Source organism: Metopolophium dirhodum, chromosome 8 (assembly GCF_019925205.1).
Source record: "Metopolophium dirhodum isolate CAU chromosome 8, ASM1992520v1, whole genome shotgun sequence".
NCBI classification, from domain to species: Eukaryota; Metazoa; Arthropoda; class Insecta; order Hemiptera; family Aphididae; genus Metopolophium; species Metopolophium dirhodum.
The window spans coordinates 31,217,546-31,244,344 of NC_083567.1; the positions used below are offsets into that span (position 1 = coordinate 31,217,546).

The 26,799-nt window shown below is 34.5% G+C and overlaps 1 protein-coding gene across 5 annotated transcripts in view; it reads left to right on the forward strand.

The window, feature by feature from the left end:
* LOC132950053 (puratrophin-1-like) overlaps nt 1-26,799 on the forward strand; it is a 183,503-nt gene that overhangs the window by 114,118 nt on the left and 42,586 nt on the right. For all 5 annotated transcript variants that reach the window (XM_061021248.1, XM_061021250.1, XM_061021249.1 and 2 more), the window contains 8 exons: nt 14,867-14,977; nt 18,032-18,158; nt 21,016-21,106; nt 21,189-21,269; nt 21,360-21,476; nt 21,733-21,941; nt 23,468-23,606; nt 25,018-25,140. In XM_061021248.1, coding sequence (XP_060877231.1) covers nt 14,867-14,977; nt 18,032-18,158; nt 21,016-21,106; nt 21,189-21,269; nt 21,360-21,476; nt 21,733-21,941; nt 23,468-23,606; nt 25,018-25,140 — 998 coding nt within the window. The remainder of the gene's footprint in view (nt 1-14,866; nt 14,978-18,031; nt 18,159-21,015; nt 21,107-21,188; nt 21,270-21,359; nt 21,477-21,732; nt 21,942-23,467; nt 23,607-25,017; nt 25,141-26,799) is intronic.

Sequence of the window (26,799 nt, forward strand, 5' to 3'; positions counted from 1 at the left end):
AACTGTATCTCACGCGTTTCCGAACATTGTATTCCTTGATTAAGTGTACAATATAAATTATATTATATTATTATTGTTTGCGCGTGTGTGTGTTGGGAAAGAGGATAGGTGAACGTCAAATCGAGGGGGGGGGGCAGTCGTTGCCGTGTGCAGGACGCGGCGTGGGTCGGAATTCGAACAATAGTACGTATATAATACCAGATCGCGGCACACCGTGGCTGTAAGGACGACGACGCGTCCTTTTGTCGACCATCCTGCCGCAGCGCGAGTATCCCGCGGTATACTGTCTTCCTATAGATACCATACGCTTTATATTATACTGTATTAATATATATAATAATATATTATATTGTGTGCACCTTCGACCGAGTAAAAAAAAAAAGAGAGAGAGAAACAGCTGGGCGCCACCGTGGCGTTATTGTCGCGCGACTAAAAGTAAATACCCTGTGGTCATAATAATAATATATACTGTTGTTGTTGTTGCTGTAGGTATAACATACATACAGCATACATATAGCATACTGCTTGATAACATCTCTCACACACACGAATGTACACGTACGTTATTTATCATCTCTAAACAAAAAACATTTCGCGTTAAAATACACGTATAATAACCACGACTGCTGCAATAGAAATACTCTTAAAAATATTGTGTATCATTTTTTGTTACCTAATTTAATATACATGAGTTTTTTTTAAAGTATATTTTAAATTCAATAGATTTTTGTTTTCTTTTGTATATGTTACGTTCTATTTGCCCTCGACTTAATCATCTAAACACGTAAATGCTCAGAAACATTTATCACAAGTTATAATCGACGTGTACCTATAATATAATATCAATAGGTATATCATACATGAATATTATATTTAACTCAGAGTTGAGTTTAAATAAACATAATTAATTAATTTAAATTTACTGAATAGTATTTTATAATAATTGAAACACAAGCGCATAACAAACCTTCACAAATAAAGAACAACTGACTTTTTTAATCGTTTATTTATGTGGGTAAATGTATGTGAAAATTAACTTTCAATAACACAAATATAGTAACTATTAAGACTTAAATGTTTGCAATATTGTATTCAATTGCATTTGTAAGAGCTACATTTATTGAATCAATACATTTTTTTGAGATTATTACATTATTTTAAAAATAATTACTCTTTTTGTAAAATTTTAAAACTAGAGTTTTCATTATAGGTACTGATCGTTTAACATAATATACATATATTTTTATCATACATTACAACTGGTGACATTAACATTGTAGTTTACATATATATATATTTATGAGTTTATCTGTTGCGGTGCGGTTTTCTGTCTTTGAGATTGAGGATGTACAAATTTTGTTTTTTTTTTTACTTTTGAGATTTATCATCATACACACCAACTTAGATTTATATTCCATTGTATCATTTTATACAAAATGAAATAAGAATATAGTTTCCGTCGTGTGGTTTGAATAATATGGTATTATAATAATATATACCTACCTATGCGTGTACACCTATATATAATTTACAGTGTTTATTATGTATATTTTATCACGTACGCCATATAAACGAAAGACGAATTAAATAATTTTAATTTCAGACAGAGGATGTAAAAAAATCCCAAAAAAAAAACAAAAACTATATTCCTACCTACATGCATATTATAATATAGTGTATTGGTACCTATATAGTGACAACGAGCGAGCGAGGTGTGCGTGTCGCGTTATTTACGCAATGGTAGACATACAATGTAAAGTATTATTATTATTTCGTACCACTCGGAACACACGGACAATATTGAATTAAATGAAGGATACTACTACGACGACGACGTTTGGTTTGGTCACGTTTACATATTTTAATGTGCGGTGGTCTTTGGTCCGTGGGTTACGCGCGTACCCATAGTCATTTGTACACACACACGCACAATCCAAACACTGCGCACGTACTTACGTACTCAGTGTATCCGAGTAACCCGGTGCCCCTATCATCTGTGCAGCCCGCCGTGTTCACCTTTTCCTGGTGGCTAAAGGTCAACGTGCGCCGCGCCGCCAAAAGGTCTTCGGAGGTCTTGAAACGGCATTTCTCTCTCACTCGCTCTCTCTCTCTCTCTCTCTCTCTCTCTCTCTCTACGATCAATGTGTATACATTATTATTTATTGATGAGTTGTAGGTGTAACAAATAATATTATATAAATACCCAAAATGGGTTGTGCTACACCGCCACTATGTGATTATGACGTGCCAAATTATATGGTATACGTGGACCGCGATTGGCCGCGATATCCAGCTGTGACCGTTCAATATACGAACACGGACGGAAATAAAAATATAAGCCACATGGGTCCCTTACATTCGCCACATAAAAAAATCTTGTGTCCCCAGAATGAACATAATTAAACGCTCTCTCACACCTCCTGGGGAGCTTATACTGGAACCCTACTTAAAATTCATATAGCACTTTTCCTTTCTAAAATTGATTATAGAGCCCCCCTTTTTTCAATAGCCAAATCATCTCACCACAAAATATTAGAACCAGTACACAACACTGGGATTCGACTATCCATCGGCGCCTTCCGATCAAGTCCAATCAGCAGCATTCTCAGCATAGCGGGCATCCCCCCTTGGACACAAATATGTAAAATATCTGCCAGAATGGCAAGAGCCCCTCTCGGCCTCCACCACTCTCCGAATTCCACATTTGACCATGTCTAACAAGTGTTCCATCTACACTACAGAAGCCCTGGCTATCTTCAAAGCAATTGAGTTTGTAACAAACAACACAGAGGTTAGCCAGGCCATAATTCTAAGCGACTCCCTCTCCAGCCTTATCAGCCTCTAAAAACAATGGAAACCCACCAACATTGCAAGAAAAATACAAAAAAATATCATATATGTGGATACCAGAACACTGCAATATAACAGGCAACGAACGCGCCGACAAGGCCGCCAAACTCTTTCATTCATCCAATTACTCCCTCACAGCACTGGACTTCTCACACTAAGACGTCAAAAGAATCATAGCCAAAGACATACATGACCAATGGGAAAACAAATGGGTTAAATTATCATCAAATTCACGAAATCAAAAGAACTACCTACCCTGAAAACACATCAAGAAAACATGAGACTGCCATCACCCATCTCAGGATTGGGCACACCCACATTACACACCAACACCTCATGAAGAGAGAAGGCCCCCCAGTTTGCACCAGTTGCGTACGTCTCTCACCGTCTCTCACATCCTAACAGAATGCCGGAGATTTGACAAGGACAGAAGAGAATCTGACCTGCCAGACCAGCTCTCCGAGTCACTGAACCCAGACCCACGCAACGTCAAAAGTATCTTAGAATTTATCTATAATTCAAAATTAATTAAGAAAATGTAAAAATGTATTTATATCTAACATATAACGTTTTTTTGTATAATGTATAAGAAATGTATAGTAGTATGTAGTGTACAATAATGTAAAATAATGTCAGTCCAATGGCCACAGCTGCCGCCGACTTTGTTTAAAAAAAAATATATATATAATATGCGCCGTGTACACAAATCACAATAATATTATTATAATAATGTCGTTCTCAATTATGACTGCGCGGGTATTTTACAACTGCAACGTTGACGAATGCTCCGCGGACGACGAAGGAAAGGACGTGTAAAATGTTTCTTTAATTTTGACAGACAATTATTATAATGTGTATATATTTTATATAATAACATTATCGTGTTTTCACTGCGATAGCTGAAAAACCACCGCTGACTGTTTCCGGAATCGAAAATACACAAGACACGTTATTCATAAGACCGTTCGGTTCACACGCGACAAAACAATAATAATACATAGCCGTGTGCGTAATCGTTTACAACCCAACGCGTATTGTGCATTTGTGCGACGCTTGTATTCCATGTGTGTATAAGCAATAATAGTTTTAATACTATGTTTGTGGGGCGATATTATAATAATATTTCATGCAGCTCGTCAAATAATAGACTTATTATATTTTTATACATCGCGGTCGTGTAGTGGTCGTATAGTTAGTCGCCTGTAAACAGATTTTCAAACGTAGTCATATTATTTTTATATTCGTATATCCCCCCCCCCCCCCGCACCGTAATACAAATACTATTGTTAATTGTAAAATAAACATATTAAGCATAATCAGAAATCAAGGACTCCAGTGGACTAGACATGCTTTGCGAAGCCCGAATCAACTCCATAAGGATGTTCAAGGACGAGAACCTAGTTGGTAAAAGACCACTTGGGAGACCCCGATTGAGGTGGGCAGGTGTTATAATAAAATACGTGGAGGCACTGAATGGATGACTGGATTGGAAAACACGAGCGGGTGATAGAGAAGGATGGAGAATGAATTGTTTGACGGGATGGTCTTGATGGCCGACAAACCCAAGAAGAAGAAGAAGAAGAAGACGACGACGACGACGAATTAATTGTATAATATATTATTTGATGCATTTTTTCCGGTTCTAAGAAAGCGATTGCGAGCCATACGATCGATATACGCAGTCTGCGCGATTGTGTGCACTCCGTTCGTTTGGTTTTTCGAACGATCAATAAAAATCGTCGATTAAGCGCCACACACGCAGCACCGTGAGCACAAAGACGACGGTAGTCGGTGCATCATATTATAATAATATTATTGTTAACGGAGCTCATATAAAAGGAAAATGAGAAAAAAATAAAAAGTACAGACAAATTCACTGCCGGCGGTTAATAATAATATTATAGTATTCTCTCTTTCCGAATGTATTATAATGCAGCGGCGCAGCTGCGGTCGTCTCGTTTTTGCCTCATTCCGAGAAAAGTGACCGAATTTTAACATGTTTTTGCGGCGGTGCAGGATATTGCAGGATTCGAATAACAAAAACCGACCGATAGTATTTACGTAACCGCCGCAGCGGTTTAATACCGGTAGGTACCTATATATATATATATATATATACAATATCATATTATGTGTACTTCTCGGTCGTACGAAATCTGAAACTCGTTCAGACACAAACGCCGCACCACGACTATACTGCGTTTTCAAAGTGACGTAAACACGGCGTACAAAATAATACCTATGCGATTGTTCGATATTCATTATTAATATTATTATTTATGCGCAGTACTCGAAGACACACTTGTGGATTTCTATGATATGTAAACGGATTGTTTTCAGCAAAACACTTTTCGTAACAACACGAATATAATATAAACGCGTTACAGTGTATAACTACTTATGATATTATTATTATTATATTATTGTACACTCGTCGGCGATGATTGACGGCGCGACGACTGCCTCTGACTTCGTGTGCCTCGTTGTGTGTTATACGCGCATATCGTGTGAATATAAAATAATAATGTATAAGTATGTTGTTCAAAACACGTTATTATAATATTATTATGTTATTATTTGCGCGCGGTCGCGTAACGCTCTTATCGTCGATAAATAATCGCCTACTCGGAAAGTGCCACCGCACAATGCGAGGCATAGCGTGTTCGAACGCAGTTGTAGGTGCCTATATTATAGTTTTAGAATTTCAGCTGCTCTCGTGTACGACGTGTAATGGTAGGATTTCTATATTAAAACAATATCCACACTAAAATCCCGTTGAGCAACGCAACGGATATTTATGAACGGAGCTCACAAATTGCGGTTAAAGTTAGTTTTTCGTATACAAATCTTTGCGCTCGGAACATTTAAGGACTTAAGGTCGATTATCGACCAGTTGAGCTCGTTCGTTTTCAAGGTCGATGCGGACCAGTTGTGCGCCAAATAATAGACGTTGATCATTTAAATTTAAAATACGTATAATAATAATATTTATTTTATTCAGTACAACCAGAGCCCCCAGGCCTCAACTCAGTAAGCGATAAATTGGTTCCAACTTTCAAGATAGGTAATAATAACAAAGATGGACAACAGATAAGCACTAGCTGTTTAATTCATGGAGTAATATTTACTCTATGGTTAAGTATGCAATTTATATTCATGACAAATTGCAGCATATACTAAAAAATAAATAATAATAATGATATATGAAAACAATAATAATATATTATAAAATAATTTTAAGTTTTTAGTATAATAATGGTTCGAAAGATCTTCATGGCAGGGGTATGTGGTACCAGATTTTGAGCCAAGTATAGGTCATATTTTATAATAGGTTTGTTATCTGTAAGTACGACTGTGATTACTTTACTTAAATAAAATAAAAATATTGAATAATTAACGCTTATAATAAATATAAATGACAATTGTACCTATATATAAAATGTATCTTCTGATGATTAATCGACAAAACTAGTACATAGTACATGGTACTGGTATGTACCTCTATATAATATACAAAGCAGCTTTATATATACTTGGACCGTAGATTTTCGGATTTCATACACGCACACACACACACACACACACACACACACACACACACACACAGACACGCACACGTCCTTCTCTTGGTCGTTTTACTTTCATGCGGAGTCTGTGAGACAACGGTAATACCTATAATAATAATATACATATAATATTATACGATCAACAGAAGCCAATTCCGAGCACCACCACTCAAACCCGACCAGTTTCTGCAGAAGCGCGTATCGTTTCTACGGCAAATACGTCTTGTAATTATTATGCCATTACTGTGAAATCCATCACCATCAAACGCAAACAGTCGATCTGTTCGCATTATAATACCTGCAGTGTTATTTGCCCGATTTTATTTCACGATCTGGCGATGTAGCTTTCCACAGTGATAATAATCGTAATCGGCTGTTGCGCGACGACGACGTTCCTATATAAACGAATAAGAAGCACATATAGGTATTAGGTATATAATTCGACAAGTCGACGGAATTCGCCGCCATCTCCCCTTATTGCGCAGCGTGGGGACACCGCAGCCTACAGTCTTTCGTGGAGCACCGCTGCAGTTCTTTTTACACCGCGGTCGTCGATGTTTCCTTATTTTTCCTTCGCACCCTGACCGCCACCGGCTGCGTCCTTTTCGCCCGCGATATCGTCGCAACTTCGTCAGGACTTCCGGTACAACGCGTGTCGTCACCGCGGCCAACGAAAGTCAAAGTTCACAATCACACACCCTCATAGAGGACTGAGGAAGTCTAAAATATGTATATATATAATATAAAAACATACGGCGGGCGTCTGTTGTTGCCAGTCGCCATAAATTCGTCGTCGCCACTAAAACCGCAACCATCACACCGGCGGCGGCGGCGGCCAACAATAACAACAACGGCGCGCGCGATCGCTCGTGTGTATATTATAACGGGTAATATACACACGCCAAACATGGACATGTGCCAGCGGCTAGGGCACTGGAATAATATGTTCTGTTATAAATCTAGTCTGGTCGCTCACGAACGTGAATGAGATTTGACGCGAAAAAAAAAAATGAAATAAAACTATCTTTGCTTTCTTGAAATTGAAATAATATATATATAAAAGATCGGACGGGCCGCGGATAACGCGGCGCATGTGCCTTACCGGATGCGTACACAGTTTACTTTTACTAGAAATAATAATATGTGCACTGTGCAGTATGTATATTGTATATACCCGAGTATATACCGTTTTTTTCTTACTTTATTATCATTATTACTATTGTTATTACTACGCCGCGGTGGAGGTCAATCATCGATCAAAGACTTTCGCGTGGAATCCTTCCTCGACCCTCGGCCCGTATATTACCCCGATCGCTCGCTGTGCACATCATTATATATATTATATTATTATAATAATATCATCTTATACACACACACACACACACACACACACACTAGCACCGTCGTTAGTCATTTTTAATCGAATAGCCGCGTGCATCGTCGTCGTCGCGATTAATTTGGCCGTGACGGTCGAAATCGTTCGGGTTCACTATTTGTAAGTAGGTACTGACTTCTATGATTTCATATTTTGTTCCGCAGCAATGTGATATTATATTAGAAGATATACAAATCGTATACTAAAATTTTTGTAAATATCGCCTGTAATCACTGCAGGCTTTTGTGTGGAGTTTGGCCAACTGCAGTTTATCTGCACCGTGGTGACGATTTCTATTTGTCTCACAAGTAAGCGATACATATACATAATAACATAATATTATATATTATTTTTTTTTCTATTAATAATGCGTATAAAAATGTATAATGCAATGTTGTAGAATCAATTTCTTAATATAAAACAAACATATTATATACGATCGATGAACCGCGGGCATAACGAGGATATAACCGAGGATATAACGATCGAAATTTATCGGACGAACACAGTCTGTTTCGTTACCTATAAGAAATTATTTATATTACTCTACGAGCATGATTTTAATCGCAAAATGTAATCTTCAAACCTATTATGTATATTAAATGTAAATAATATTTTAATATTATTATTCATAATTTATAGTTGATTAATTTTTTTTTTAATTTAATAACTTTTAATTTTCTCGAGTTTAAATTAAAACTCGTTGAATTACGTTTTAAAATATACAAGTAAGTATATAATAATATATATTTTATGTAAAGTCATTGAACAAAATCTCCTCCTTGAAATAGTTTTCACAAGTGCATATAGGTACTAGATAACAATCATAAATCCAATGTGCTACTGCGCATATTTCTTAACCGTGTTGTAATTGTGTAATTATTATTCGTTGCGATTTTCGACTAAACCTGCTGCAAACACACATCTTTTTATTACATATTTTATTAACTTAATAGTATATGCACATAATAATATGCCTGCTAATAAGTGCGTATACTTTTTTTCTGCTCTAACGGGCTGCTGAAATATTTTATCCATTAAAATCGTAATAACGTTTGTATTGCAACCAACACGCACACGAAATTATAATATTCATAATGTTTGGTTTGTATGGATATATATTTTATACATAGGTAGAGGATGCGTACAATATTCTCGGGGAAACGACCTAAAATATTATTTTTTTGTCCGTAACGCGCCTATGAATACAGGTGTTTTTATTTTGTATATTATTGTATTTGTATACATCGTCCGCGAGACGTAAACCGGAAAACGGTGATTTCAATAACACCTGTTCATCATCATCGGGAAACGAAAGAAAGTCATTGTATTCTCCGACCACAGCGACGTATACCGTGAAGCTATATACAATGTATATATATATTTTTTGTTTTATCACTAAAAGCGGTAAAACTCGCGTCAAAGCGACTAATAAATTATATACGTCACTGCAGTGGCGTATAAATAATATTATATATAAGGCGTGTTGGTCCCCGCGCGTGTAAATGGCCATTCGTTCACTTTATTATTGTTTGTCGTGGGCCGCAATATATATATACGCGCACAGAGTTTTACGAGAAGTTATAATAATATACCTAATACGACAAACACTGAAATTGCGTTTTCCCACACGCGCCGGAAGTGCAATTGCAAAACCCTCGGGGCGCAATCGGCACCTCCTAATCTCGTATCCCTTGCCAACGATTGTAAACGTTGCGAAAATTACAAAACAAAAGCGGTGGTTTGCGACACCACGAGGATATATATATATAGAGAGAGGAGAGTGAAAGAGCAAGTGAGAAGGGAAACAAAACATCGTCACGTATTTCGTAACGTCGCCGCGAAAGGTATATGGTATATTGTAAGATTTTCCTCCCCACGTGCAGTGCGCATAGTATTAGTCGATAGAAAAAAAGGGTAATTTAACAGCGCAGTCACTCGTCGTCGGACTTGTCAAAATCGTCAGGCGAGTAATGCCTATTATATATAGGCCGCCGCGAGTATTGTAATACAATAATCATACCCTGGTAAAAACTATCGAGACGTTTTCTGAGAGCGCTGAGTGGTATATAATACTATTTTATTGTATTATGCATAATATGTACGACAGATCGAAGCACAATGTCGTGTAGTCCGCCGTACCTATATAGGTACAATTATTTATATATATATATATATATATGCCGTATATGTACACGCTATTATATAGGTACTTGTGTACAATGGAGCGGGGTACATTGCAGGGGAAAGCATTTAAACAACGGTGTGATTTTTTTTCACGTATTTTGTTTTGCTTTTATTTTTTTCCTTTATTCTATCACACGAGCCGCGGATTGCGAATATGTCGTGATGGGCGTGAAACGGTAGACAGTATTGGGCACGAGGTATGCGATTATATATTATTATGCAATTGGCTCGCAAACCGCATACGCAGAGACAACAACGATATATAATACTCTAACACACGTAGGTACATACATATTATATACACTTAGATATTGTTATATAGGTACTATTCGCTCGTCGTCCAGGCCAATAGTCATATTCATTTGAACACGGTCAGAGCCTAATTAAGGATTTGTGCGCGATCGTATAAAGGACTATCGCTTATTCGCACCTCACGTCTGCCGTTATATTATATATAGGCACACGTATATAGAGGTGCGTTATATATATACATATATATATATATAGGTGAGATTCTATGTACCGGAATGTATATTATTATTATGATTATAAACTGTATATGGGTAGGTACGAGATACGTATTATACACGATAGATTATATCCGGCGCGAATATTTATCCCGGTTTGACCTTGGCCGCGCACTTTTTTCTCTTCTTTTTAAATCGTCACCTGTGAAATTGAAAACACTTGTCCCCGGGCGTCGTCATTGTGTTCGCTTTCAGTAATAATACAGGTAATATATATTATCGTACATATTATTAAAGCTGTTACCATATCGATCCACAGCGTAAAGTATATAGACGTGTTATATATAGACCCGGCTTATATGTGTATAATGTATACACGTAGTGGCATATATGTACCTTCCATAAGCTCATTATCTTTTCTATTAGCTCTTCACTGCTGCTGTACATGGAGTTGCCGCCTTGGCCTGGTTTCGTTCGTAGGTATACATTTGTATATATGCACATTATATTATTATATTGTCATTATTATTATTATTATTATTATATAGTTCTCGATCGGTTCCTATTTCGTTTGTCGCCATTGTCGGTATAATATTTTTTCACTCGTGTATACACACACACACACACGTATATATATTATATACATTTGTATAGATGTCCTAAAGTCGTAAAACGTAAATTACCTACCTACCGAGTAGAAATATATATATATGTGGCTGGCGCAGAGCGTGCGCTCGAAACGTATTACGCGCCGTTTCTCGACTCGCCGTCGGCACAACCTTATACCAGGTCCCTCGTATATAGAAGGTGGGTATAATGCGACTACCGAACTAACTGTAGGTTAGTATAATAGTCATCTACACGCACGCGTAATACGAATTCCACGATACTCCTACACTTTCTTTACACTCGAGCACTCGGCGTTATTTGACCGCCGCATAAAATTAATTTTTTCATAAAATCGACAGCTACACATATTATTACTCGTATCATTGTACATTTGTACTCGTCTACGTACTATACGTTTTTCTATTCCACAGACGTCTGTGTATAATACATCAAACTCTAGAACTCCCACTGCTGCTGAAGGTCGGGAAGGCGGCAGGCAAAAAGGAGAGTGAGCGTGTCTGAGAGGAAGGGTAGGGAAAAGAGAGAACCTTATATATTACATTATATATATTATTGTGTTGGAGCGCGGTTAACGTGCAGCGGAGATGTCCGGGCGGCGGCGACGGGAAGTCGGAACCCGTCTGTGTAATAAAGGGTGTGTCAAACATAACCCCCATGAGAATTGGAAGCGACGTGACTGATGAAAATCTTTCAAACGAGATTCGAGAGGAATAAAAGACCTCTTTGTGAGTGTGTGTGTTTAGTGTATACAATGCTCTTTCGACAGCGTTCGGCGTTTATAATAAATAATATATATATATATATATTATTGTATAATTTTATTATTATATTACGCGTCTCTATATTCTAGTAAAATCCAATACTCTTGTCCCTCGTTTACAGATATATAATATGCTCGTTTCCGACCATGCCGCACCACTCGGTCATTATAATAGTGTATATTAATCAACGGTCACCGCGGCATGTTGTCGCATGGCACAAATCGAAAGCAACGACGGTTTTATTTACACCGCCATAGCCCGAGAAGAATGTTGATTAACGTGTCGGAGTTTCAAAAATCCTAAAGTAGGTATATAATATAATAGATATACCTACATATATCGATGCTATCGCGCCCGAAAGCATGATTTCCTCGCGATGATCCGAGCGCATGATAAACTTACTATCGGCCGCATTCGGCGGATATATAATGCGTGTCCGGCCGTGTCAACGTTAGGTACATATATATACGCGCATGTATAATAGGGCTGTAGGTGTATGTGTAACATAATACATCAGTTGTGTGGTAGCCGTTGTATATATATACTGCAACATACCTACAGCGAGAAATGTATGTCCTCGGGTTGTTCGAGTGTTATCAATCTTTAAACACTCACCGCGGTATATAGGTATGTAGTTTAAATATTGAAAATATGACAAGCCCCTCCTCACGCGTAATAACCCTTTTTTCCACGTAAACGTCTAAAGTACTGTTATAGCTATGCTAGCCAAAGGAAAATAACCGTCGTCCTGCGCGTTTTCTAAAGTCAACATAATATTTAAATAACTGCGTATTATATATGTATAAGATAGCACCCATATTATTATTATTATATGTACCTAGAGATGCGGATAAACTGTGTGACGAGGTTTATCTCGTGCACACGTGAGTTCCTGAATGTTATTACTTATTATGTACAATATATTATTATATTATATCATATATATATATATATATATATATATTATGTATTGCCGTGTTGGTTGTTTATATACCTATTGAATCGTGGAAGCATACATTCTGTATTATAATATACCTGCCTACATTGACATGTCGAATAGATAACGAAAACACTCAATCACAGCAGCGGCGCTGTAAGAGCTTTTGAAATAATTTTATCGTCTGCGGCATTAATAATATTATTATTACGATGATGATGATGATGATGACGACGACGACGACGAGGATGATGATGGTTATCAACGGTAATAGAAAATTTATTTTTCTAACGACATATAATTACGAGTTTAGTCTATAAAACACCATATGTTTCTATCTGTGCGTATTTATCGTACTATACATAATATAATACTCTATTAATGCGATGATAATCATTAATCGTATAAAATATATTAATATAGTATAATATTATATCAGCTTTATATGTATATGCTCACTTATTTGCATACATTATACCTATAAACGTATTTATTTGAATGAAATCCTATGACTGCATTTATTTTTACTCCTTTTACTTATCAATTTCACCAGGCAGTATATTGATATGAATCAATATGCGTCCTATACATAATAATAATATATTCATAATAACGCATAATATACAGAATCATCGAATTCGACATAATATTACAATATATTTACATTATGACGAAATTTCGAATAACGTTTTCAAATGTATATCTAGGTCCTTTAATTGTTTTTGAGGTTTCTTTTTCGCTTAAATAATAATAATGTATACAAATGACGTTTATTTTTATGACGAAATGCATAATATTCTTCGCTAAACCTGTCCGGCTGAGATGTTAAATTACTTTTTATGGCGGCACATTTTTTTTTTACTATTCCGTACATGGATGTTATTGGGATCTTGATTATCCAAAATAATATAACTGCACATTATTACACAATTGGCAACTTACCATACGTTTCTCGTAGACATGTATATTATATTATGATGACAGGCATCGGGGCGTGTGTACATATTTTATTGTACCTATTATATACGTGCTTTTATTTACCGCAGCATACAGGCGCCATGGGATTCAACCGCGGATTGTGTATCTATTATATACCTATATTATATTGATACAATTAACAAGCATTGGAAATCAACGTCCCGCGTTTACGTAACGGTTACCTACCTACCTTGGTTGCAGTATGCGTGCACGTAAAAGACATATAGGTACAATAATACATATTATTATATGTAGGTTATCGCATCGTAATACGTATTATATAGGTAATAATAGAAAAAAAAATTCGTTGGTGTTTAGAGTGCGTTTAATAATAATTGAAAAGTTTTATGCAATTATAAGATCTCGCGGTTACCGCTAAATAGCTGTATGCGAGCAAGCTTTGGATTTATAGATTTACATTTTTATCGTTACGGTGCAGGTATTCGTGTATACGTTCTTTTTACGTTAAATAATAGTATATACGAACGAACAGGGCAAATAAATATATAATTACATAAAATTATAACGATCTGGTTTCGTAATGAAACACGTTTACACCTATTGTAACACGCTGCATGATCGTTATTAGCATATTATATTATATTATTACATCCGACAAAATATGTCTTTCAACTTTCAGTAGTAATTATGTTGATCTATATAGTTACGAGAATATCTGTGTGTATTATTATTATTATTATTATTGTTGTTGTTGTTATCGTGTGTAGGTTACGCGACAAAGTGTAAAATATATACATAATATACTATGTTATATATATAATATACACATGTCACATAATATATAAAAAAAAACAATAATATGGTGGCGACGACGGCAATATTATAATATTTAGGCGTATACCTATATATATAATTAATAACAAAACATCCGACATTGATCGACCCATTATCCGTTCAAGTCGCGTACCTAACCATGAAAATCGTCTTACATTTTTTCGATATTTTTTTTTAACGATCCACCAGGAAATGATTTATTTGTTGGTCGTTACACCGCGTGTCGGCGTCCGGTCCCGTATATATAATATATACACCTAGTTGTTTGTTTTTGTATATAAAATAATAAATTACACAACTATTGTTTGTGTTTGTTTCAGGCATAACAGCTATGATACACCACCAGAAGCAATCACATCAGTCCGTCAGAGTACCAAAGTCCATTTGCGACCTATCGGAAGACGTTCTCACGTCGGGAGTACAATTTCCAGGTGAGTCGGAAACGTTGAATAAAAAAATTTAATAACGTGTTTTTCTTGCCGGTCGCCAGGGCGGCGACGTGAACCACCTCATCGATATACGGCACATATTATAATATATAAATATATTGTAGAGACAATACTTCTAGGACCCGGATGTTGCATTTATGACGTATTTTGCATATTATAATGTGCGACGCTTTCCCGCATACAGCTAACGTTTTGCCGGTTCTATATATTCAACGAGAATCTAACACGCATAAATAACAACATTTTTCCAAGGTTTTGATTTTTATGACGATTTTTTTTACAATTTTTATACATTTAACACGACTCATTTTCATATGCATCGCGCGTAGGTAGTAGGTATATATACATGTTTGTGGCTGCTCTTACTGCAATTTCGTACATAAAATCTAATGACATCCAAAATAGAAAACAGAGCTGGACAGTATACCTAACTTGTATCGTGTACATTAATATATGCCTACTCGGCCGACGGCTACTCTGCCCTAAATACCTAATATATATATTTTATAGTGAGTATACGCCGTACCTATGTACAGTATACCCATAAAAAAAATATTAACGTGTCGATATATTTATCATATTTTTTAGTTTTTTTATAACAAATTCATTGTTATGGTACTTGAGGTCATTATTGACACAGTAATGTAATAATTATATTAATTAACACGCGACTGTACAACTCATCGGTCCGGTACACGAGCATGCACTTGAAAACAAAAATCGGGTGCAAACAAAAAATAAAAACAACGCATTCGCGCGCGTTTAGAAAAAAATGTTTTATCGTATTGCGGGGACCTATTTTAGGGCGTGCAGTATACATAATATTAGTTATTGTGTATTCAGTAAAGTACGCCTTATACGTTTGTCGGCGACGACGGAAATATTGTCGTTAATTCGACGACGAGAGTAAAATAAATAACCCGCATCTCGTTATTATATAATATGGAGCAGAGAAGGAGAGGGGTCCTTTTTTTATTATTACATCATGTATATTATATACTGTACCGTATAATACGCGTACACTCGCGTATCGTATAGGGCGATATGGAAGTAATAACAAAACTTCCTCACAGCCTCCGTCGTCGGTGTACGAAACGAGCGGGTACCGGAAACTGCGAATAAAAACACCGCACAGATGCGTTCGTATAATATTTCGCACGCGTCTAGCTCGGCATTATTTTCTAGATTTTTTACTACGACCTCCCGGTAAGCCGTGACGATATTATATTTAGCGATTTCCCGTCGTCCCGTCCCCGTAGCTGTACGGAGGAGAACGCACGGCCCACCCTGTATATACATTGTATACAGAGTGATTCGCCAGACATGTTTATCGCGCCCATTGTCTTCTTAAATAATGAATAATGCATTTTTTGGAATTTTCAAAATATGTTTCAGCATATCTTCAGCTATACCTACTACAATTTTTTTATACCATTTAAAGAGTGTCCTATGGTGGTACTAACTTCTTCTTTTCAAAAGTGAACCAACCTATATTTTAACCGTAAATTTTTAAGCAGATTATTTTTTTGAAAGTTTCATTATACATAGTATGACAATTTTTACAAATTATTTCAAAATGTTCATATAGATTTATAGTAATTACTATATTTTTTTTTTTTTTTTTACAAGAAATATACAATCTATACATATTATGCACAATAAGGATATGTGAGATTAGGAAAAAAAACATTATGAGGTTGCGTGAATAAGGAGCCACCCACTAGTAGAACTTAACTTGGAAGTTGTTACTATAATTTTAAAATCATTTCTGTCCCCTTTTTTATCTTCCAACTCTATTATATCATGGATCTATAATTATCGTTAGTACCTACACAAAGTTAAATATCTCAACAACTACTCGTTCGTAGTTCGATTTAGATACATCAACATTTGAAAAAAGTCATATGACTCATATGATTAATGGTTTACCGAAAAAAGGGGTGATTCTCATTTGAAAATAACATGTTGGCATCACGACAAGACATTTTTTCCTAGATAGTATACAAATCTAAGTGTGTGAGAATATTGTTCTTAAGTATGTGTGAAAATTCCAAAATTCAATATTAAAATAAAACATGGGGATGAGCGCACGCTTGGTGAATCGCCCTGTATAATATGCGCGAGGCTATTTCGTGTTTTCAAGACGTCGGCACGAGATGAAGCCACAAGATCGCGCTCGTTTCAATAATTTTTTTCGTTGCAGGGCTTTAAATAATAATTTTATTATGGTAACGTTTTGTGTTGGCGTGAGGTCGTCCGCGCGTCCATCGCACTTTTTATCTATTTGTTTCCCGCGTGTTTATACACCAAAATTATTGTTGTCGTTAAACGCGCGGTCGTCTGTGTGTTTTCGTGTAACACTTTCTCCAAAATAAATAATAATAATAATAAAACCGCTAAACTCCTAAATATAATATAAGATCCGAATCTACGACGCCGTCACCGTGCCCGCGAAACGCGTTTGATGTCTTAATAACACACGCGCCCGGTAATGTGCGAAATCTAGCAGTAAACCGTTTTTCCTTTTCATTTTACTACTCTAAAAACGCAGTAAAACAAGTGGAAAAAAAATTATATTATGTACCTACATTTTATTTGCCGATTTCAGATTGAAGCCGATTCGTTCCCACGTTAATTTAAAAGAAAACGGTTTTAATTTTTTTCAATCATTTGTTTATTACATATGCTATATATATTATTTTGTACTTTCATCATACGATTAAGACATATATATTTATATAATTTAAGTCTTGGTTTTCCACCCCCTCTCCTCTCGTATTCTTTATTTTTTCGACATTTCTAGACATGCGTACTTACACACAATATTATTCACCGCATATATAATTGGATTTACAAAACTACACCTTTACTGCAGTATTGTCTTGTCTACTTATGCGCGGGTAGAGAAATTTCAACACAATATTATTATGATCGTGTGCACATGTACGGCACACGTGTATGTACGTTTATGAAAATGTCTTGATCTAAATATAAGTGTATATTAACAATTCGCTGCGTATTATTTTTGTGTTACAGGAGCCGTGGACCGACAGGGTAACGCGGTGATATTATGGGTCGAAGGACAGTCCGGGCATAGTTCGGAAACCATATCAGACGTGAATGCGGCAGAGCTTATTTTGTACTACGCGTCACTGAGAAACAGGTAAACGTAATATCGGAAATCATCACGTAAGAATCTTGGTATTATTGGTGTAGACGCTATTATAATCGGGCACACTTCAGAAAACATTTGTAGGTTTTGGGGGGTTGGGGGAGAGGGGGTGTCTATAAATCATAAAGGTGCCCATGATCATTAACCAATATATATTACAGATTAAAAGTTATAATTTATTAGTAAAAACTGTTTTCGCATGAGACTTCCTTGGGGGGTTTGAACTCAGAAAACCCCCTGTACTCGTAACTATAATAAAAATAAAAATGACGAGTGCTCATGTAGGTACATATGGCTTATGTACTCGCGATGTCCTACAGACGGTACCTATTTATTATTTATATCACAATATATTTTATTCATTCGTATCGTCCGTGTTTCGCCGTAGGAAAATAGTTGCGATAAATTATTATAAAATAGACACCTAATAGAACGTAGATTATTAACATCTGCTTGCGCTTAGAACGGCCGCAGAAGTGATTCGCTCGCGACATTAGTCATCGAATACATAGAAAATGCTCTTGAGCTAAAATATTACCATGATAATAATAATATTATATTATACAATACAACGCGATGTGTATAATTAATAACACTAGGCATGTATAATATAACATAATTATATATATATATCAATACCGTTGAAACAATCCGATTCGTCCTTGCCGTAGCCGGCCGTGCGGTGACAGCGACTCGTGTAGGTATATAATATTCTACTTCACGCCATTGGATTATTCACTCGCATAACGATGACGGCAGCAAGTGTGTAGGTATATATATAGTATGTACGATACAATATTGTGTATAATAACGGCTTCTAAGACAATAATAAATATATATAAGGCGATGGCCGTGTCGAAACGACGCGCTTGCAGTACATAATATACCAATCAAAATCTAATCAAGCAGCTAGGGGACACCGCGGCCGGATTGTTTTTCCTTTTCGTTTTTAATAGAGTCGTGCTCGTTCGTGACCTACCCCGTGGACTTTTACTTTTAGTCGGACGGGCACGTCAACAAGCACACCGCCATCATATTATTAGATTGCACTTTGCCGTTTCGATTTGTTCAACACGAATTTCCGTACATTATACCGTAATAATAATAACCTAACCGTATAGGTGGCTCGGGTGTACACTTGCACTCACTGATATTATTCCGGAGGCAGAACTCTACTTTTGCACCGTAAAACAGTATGTGAGGTGGCAAAATAAAAATTAATGGTTCAAGAGTGCACCTACCTATGTTGAAATGAATTTATTTTATTTATTGATAAAAAGTACTTTAAAAAATAACAAAAATGTATTAATATAATATTACGTTAATGTTATGCATTAATAAATGTATGTGTGAAAACGATTTTATCTGTTTGTAATTACGATTAGAATTATGTTTATATCAAAATTGACTTAAGGTTTGGCTTTTTTAGGCCTAGTATTGACTAATACTCTTAACTGTATTATTAAACGAATTAATGAGCATAATATCTTACACTTTTACAGATATTTAGTTACTTGAGAAAAAAAAGTAAGATAAAAATGTAGAATGATTAACTAGTGACTGTTTAGGGGTGTAGGTAGCTTATATAAACTGTGGTAAATGTCTGTACTTCCTTGTATGTTTGCCAAGTGCCGCCTATAATACCACTTGTGGGGGGACATGGAGGGGGGTAGCCCGCCTCCGAAACTTTGAGCTAACCGGATTTACAAATATATATAATATCGTTGGTTATGAATTCTATAGTAGTAGTACATGGTATTCATAATCAATGATAATATGTGTATAGATAAAATTATACAATATAGTTATAACTTGGAGGGAAAAAATATGACATTTCTTGCGTACAGTTCCGATCATCATTCCAATGTGTTTATCACGTTATATTGTTTCATATAAATCTAGGTATTATTATTTGAATTAAATTATAATTACAATTGTATAATATAAGAATACTATACTTTACATTTAAACATTTTAAATCTTTACAAAAATAAGTTGTTATGGAGTTAAATAAATACAATTTATATATTTTTTTAATTACAAGCTACAGTTGCTATGCATAGTATAATTTTTATATTGTATGGATTTTTTATTTACACTCGAAGTTATTTTATTTGTTTAAATTTATCTTTAATATTTTTATACAGTAGTTATACGTTTTTTCCTTAAATTTCAAACACGCCATATATTCTAAATTAAGGGGATAGTCAATTGATTGTAAATCTACCTATATGTAGACAATCTCAACTCATTTATAAAATCAGTTTAAAAATCAGTTTAAAAAAACTCAAAACAATATACCATGCCAACCTATAACTTAAGGTTATTTTATATCTTACAATTTCTTTATATATTTTTAATTATTTAATCGAGTCACAGTTATTTACCAGACAGTTATATAAAGTAAATTTGCATTTAATGAATAATAATTGTCAATAAAGAAAACATAATTTAATAATAACTACTTTGTAGAGTAATTGCAATTAAGTATAATTTTAGTATTTATAAACTAATTAGCCTAATTCGTTTATTAGTTTGGTATTACTTATTACATAATGAATTCTGGTACCTATAGTGGTTTTTAATACTTCCTTGAAAATCACGTTAGGAAATTAAAATCTCTAGGGATTAAACCAATTAATTTTGTTCTTGTTTCGACCAATATAATACCATGAATAAATAATATAATATATAAAACATGACCCGTAGGAACAAGTTATTAATTTTTTTACGTAATGGCGTGCACCCGCATTTCATGCTCTTGTTATTATATTGTGCTCGCACGTCTACGTAATAATAATAATAAGTAATAACGGAATAAATTGTTTTAATTATTCTCCGTTTTTAGAAACGAAAGGAACTCGTCGTTGACCATCTTGGTACACGAGAACAGCTGCACAAGCATAGAATTCGTCGATTGTGTGCTGGAACTGATAAAGGTAATAAACGTGACACAGTCAATAATTTTTCATGCGTTACAATAGTTACCATTGTAACAATTATTGTTATAATTTTGAGCAGAATCAAGTTTCCGTGGACAAAGTGATTTTTTGCACGAAGCGACACGCAGAAGGAAACCGACTGAAGTACAGCCAAATTCGGGTGAGAAAACGTTTCACGTGTACTCTCTCGTAGTGCATATTATAATAGGTACAAACCGTTTTGATTTTACGTTTCGTTAATAACTTTCAGTGTTACGCCGTCAATTCGTACAACGGTCTCCTAGAGTTCTTTGAAGACAGTCAGATCCCGTCGGCTTGTGGCGGCCCGTACACACACAGTCAACTTGAATGGATTGATTTCTATAAGGTTTGTAGACGTTATTGGCCTATATTTTTATTTATATGAGTTATGACTTATGACTTCAAAGACTAAATTACACATGCACACGCGCGCATACAAGACGATTAATAAAATCGCTTGTGAGAAGAAAACGAAATTAATAACAACAATTCAATGGAAAAGAACGGTTAATTCGTTATTGTGTACCATATATTATCCTTTGCGATAATTTATCAGTATAGGTATAGTACTACTTTATTCATTATTTTTTTTTTTTTATAAGGAGTCGGAGAGGCTGACTTGTTTGAGTCAGACTGCCGGAAATCGACTCGTGACGGCCATTGCGGAGATGGGAAACGTGCAACAAGAACGCAATGCAATATCCAAATTCTTGGACGACTCGGATATCAAAAATTTACTTCAAGACGCCAGACAGAGCATGGAAATACTCGAACAGCATGCGCGCTGGTTGAACGAAGACAGATTTGTGATGTATGTTTGATTTGTAACAATCATAGGCGAATGCTAGGGAAACTTACTGATAAATTAAATATGTATAGACTATAGTTATTACTTTATTGGATATTTAGACCTAGGTAATATTCTGTAATATCTGTAATATTCTGATATAGGTGTGATTTCATATATTATGTGGTCATTTAACATTTGTGTTGTATGATAATTTTAAAATTTAGAACATTGTCGTTCACTGACCACTTAAGTATCCACTACACAGATATTAATCAATACAGTCGTAGTATTGTAAATTTAACAACCATGCCCATTACCTATATAATATATATTATAGGAATCGGAGTTTTTTTTTTTTTTTTTTTTGGGGGGGGGGGGCGTTCATAGTGTACTTACAGCAGTTTGTGATTAAACGTATTATAATTTTTAATTATAAAAACATTTGATAATCCAATGATAATACAATCAAACATTTTATCAATAATTAATTTAAATGTATATTTTAATTTGCAACATAATTTCTTATAAGCTGACGTTAGTCATTAGTGGTGCGGAAAATGGAGAGAGGATGAGACTTTTGCAGGAAGTTGTATCCAATCCGCTTGTAAGGTCTGCATACAATATTGTATAGGTAACCAGATTCAAAGGTTATATTGTGAGCTGTTTCCTGAATTGTTAGTATTTGTAACTAATAAAGTATTAACAGAACAAAATGCATTTACGATATAATGTTCTACTCCAACTACAGTACCACCATAGTTCAAATCCAGTTTAATAATATGAAACTTATTACCTATACTGAAATAGTTTTTTTTTTATAACATCTGTTATCGTGATTAATATAATAATATCGTATAAATCAAAATTATTAATGGTTTTTTATTGAACACGTATATTCAGATTTTCAATGAACTAAAAGCCAACAATTAGATATACTTGATATTATATTATAAACATCTGGTTCCTTACACAACCGCATATACACGTTTTTTACTTACTATAAGATCGTCGTAATAAAATGTTATGATGAAAACGATAAATACGTATTATTTTGTTCAACAAAAAACGATTTATTATTATTACCTACCATTATGTTGTTATTTGATTATAAAAAATAACAATAATTATATCAGATTATAAAGTTATTATTCGAGACTGGCTGACCAATTTTTAATTCATTTTTAATGTAAGGCCACCAATTTTAATTACCATGTCATAATGTGCCGGTTTCACTGGATATAGAGTTGCTCTTATACGGCAGTCGATCAAATATATTATATGTATTATTATAACTTTCTATATAATTTTTATTGTGAGTGTCCGATTCACGAGCGATATTAAAACAAAACAAATTGTAACTATAAACGGCATAAAACCAATTTAAATACCAAATTATAATAACGATATAGGTTTTTTGTTTTTACTATTATTCGTTGTACACGTGTCCCGCGGGTTTTCGAGCATTTAAAATGTTTTCGAGAATTTTCATTTATTTTTTTCTAAATAGTAAATACTGACACTCGCGTGTTTGTTTGTGGCATATACAGGTCGAGTTTCGAGGACGTGAAGAAGTTCCACAGCGAAGTCGAGGGCGCGGCAGTCCGTCTGGAAGAACTGCTATTGCAGAAGAAAAAGAAAATAATGCAAGCAGCCAGAGTTAACGCTTTGGAGGCCGAAACACACGAGGTAATCATTATTTCCCGTGATAATATTATATATACATTATACTTTTGTATAGTGTATTTACGCCCAATAATAATATTAACGATGATAATATAATAATATATTATGCCTCGGTCGACTCAGACGCGTGTTCGAATTTTCTCCAATAGTACCTATACCTACCTACCTATAATAGTGATAACGATAATATCATTAATATTGGGTCCTTGGCACAAAACCCTGTTCTTTCTAAGTCGTTGTCATGAATTTCAACTAAAATATCACGTTCAAAATATGTTCTAATATTATATCATTATTGTACGACCATTGGTGGAAATTTGGGGGAGGGATTGGTGCAACTATAGGAACTTAGCCCACCAAAAGTTGTCCTAGCTCCACTAAAAACGATTTTAGATTTATAAATATTATCTATATAAATAAAATAAAATAATTGGCCAATCCCACCGCTAATCACTATTGAGGAAGTGATATGATTACCGATTGGAGTGTATGAACATTTGGCCATCCCATGTAAAAAAAATTCGATAGGTATAAATAAATGTTCAGGTATTTCAATTTTATATTGAATGTTTTATGGAATATTAATACAAAAATATTTTTCAAAATTTCGTGATTTTGAATACTTATTTACAAAAAAAAAAAATCCAAAACATTTTGTAAAAACTAGGTATTATTATTTATTATGTAATTTTAATAATATTTCTTCAAGCGACGTAATAATACATGTTTACTGTAGGTAGGTATTTAAAGTTTTTACCCCTCCCCAGTAATTTTACCCGATTTCCGTCCATGGGCACGACCGCGGTTACGGTCAATAAAGTCGATCCGTGATGGCCGACCGACGTGTGGATCTAACGTCCTGTATCCGCAGTGTACATTATACTGCCGTTCACAGCGCCTAACAGGCAGATCGGGAAACCGCGTGACTATATTGTTGTGGCATATTATTCGTGTGTAGGAAGTGGAGGCCATTGTAATATATTAAAATTCACACACAACATAATATCCACCACCACCTGCAGAAGAGGAGGAAGCAAAGTATGAACTCATTAGCCCGCGTATATAAATATTTACCTGTCTATAAATTATGACGTATCCTTTCATAATATTACTATCGTTAATAATATTATAATATGTTATTATGTATACTTTCACGCCGAGGCTAACGGCAGTGGCGACTTTGGCCACTGAGATAAACGACAGAACCGCGGGAAGAATAGACGAGTGTAGCATAGTTATATATTATACAATATATTATGCATAATGTGTATATTATAATATTATGTAGATAGGAAGTCAGCGAATATCGTAGTCAATATATTTCATCGTGATTATGTGTTATTTTTTTTTTTGTTAATTTTTTGTTAATTTCTTGTATCTTTATCCGTGTAAAAAATATTGTGTATCGCTGCAGGTCCTCTCGTGGCTGACCAACAAAGGAGAACACGCGTTGGTTCAACATGGCGATTTGGCCAACAGTCTGCCGGCGATCCGGCAACAGGAACAAGACTTCGAGAAATTTTACTTCGTCTCCATGGTAAGCAACGGGATTGTCCAGTAGCTTATTGTTTTTATTTTTATTTCCATCGGATATTCGCATGATAGATGGTGGAAAATAATTAAAAATAAAAAAATTATTAGAAAATTTGTCGGAGTTATTTCGATTGGTATTCAGTTAAAGTCTCATGTATAATAGTAGTTTTCTTGTTTTTAAATTAAAATTTGACAAAAGTACAATGTGATATTCTTTTGAAGATGGTGTATAATTTCGCAATCTATTATGAATTAGATTAAGTAAAGTTAATCTAAAAAAAATAATAATTTTTTTGTTCAGTCCAATATCTTGTTGTTTTTTTTGGTTTTTCATTTGTTATTTAATTTAGTATGAATGTAATTTATTTGAAACCTTTAATGTCTATTTAACTAATACTTTTTACAACTCATTATTGTTAGTTCCAAGATTATTTAAATTTAACAAAATCGATGTTACTCAATTTGAAATTTAAATCAAATAAGTTATAACTTATAAATTATCAATAAGTTGTTTTTAAAGACATTTTATAGTATTGTGATCCATTTATAAAATTACAGTATTTAAACTCAGTCATAACTTATTGCTAATTTAGAAATGATTATTTACCTAATGATTATTATTATTTTTTTTGTTATTATTATTATTATTATTATTGCAATAATAATAAATAATTATCTTGTCTGATTAAATTCTTTTTCTAATTAAAATTTATTTTACCTAGTTCCTTCTTTTCCAGATTCAATGTTTAAATTTAATTCACTCTCAATATAATGTATGATAGATATTATATACCTAATTACTTGTTTTACAAATTTTAACGTTTTAAGACTAAAGTTGAGCTTAATATTAAAATACAAGATTTTCAATCAGTTATATTATTATAAAAGTGTTCTCATCATTTTTAAATACAATTTAATCAGAGACTAAAACTGATATCAGTGTGAATATACCGTACAGATTTTGTATGGGTTCAAGTAGTACTAGAAGCTGTATAATGTATAATATACATAAACATATAATATTAGAAAAATACCAAGTACCGCTCGTCGCACATAATTGTACAAAGAACTGCAACTAAATATACATCTAGTTGTTTGCTGATAGTATATACAGTGGTAAATCAAGGCGCTTATTTTTCTATCATTGCTATAATAATATTTTAACACTGCATTTCAAATCTACGGCATAATATTATTAACACTTTTAATTCTAAGACGTTCCGAAAATTTTATTAGCTTACTAATTATTGCATAATAATATAGGTATCTTTATCTAATGTTTGTTATATTGTATATTATTGTAAAATATTGTGATTTGAAGTTTGAACAACGATTGTCGATAGTTTTGTAAGTTTCTGATGTATATAATTTATTTTACGACTGCAGGTCTCGTAAACGTTGAGATTTGGTTACGTCGAGCAGTGCATATTATTATCATCCCAGCGGGGCCCTTCCAAAGACACCATTGTAGTCTGACATTTTTCTTTTCGCCGAAGGGCTAAAGTTATTAGGTCCTTTTCATTTGGGCATCACTGCGTTCACCCAAGGCTGATCTTTACGACTGCCGCCGAAGGTTTCAATCGAAGAGACCATCGGTATTCTCAGAATATTTACGATCGATTTTATTATTTTTTTTTTTTTTTGTTATTGTCAATTGCACACG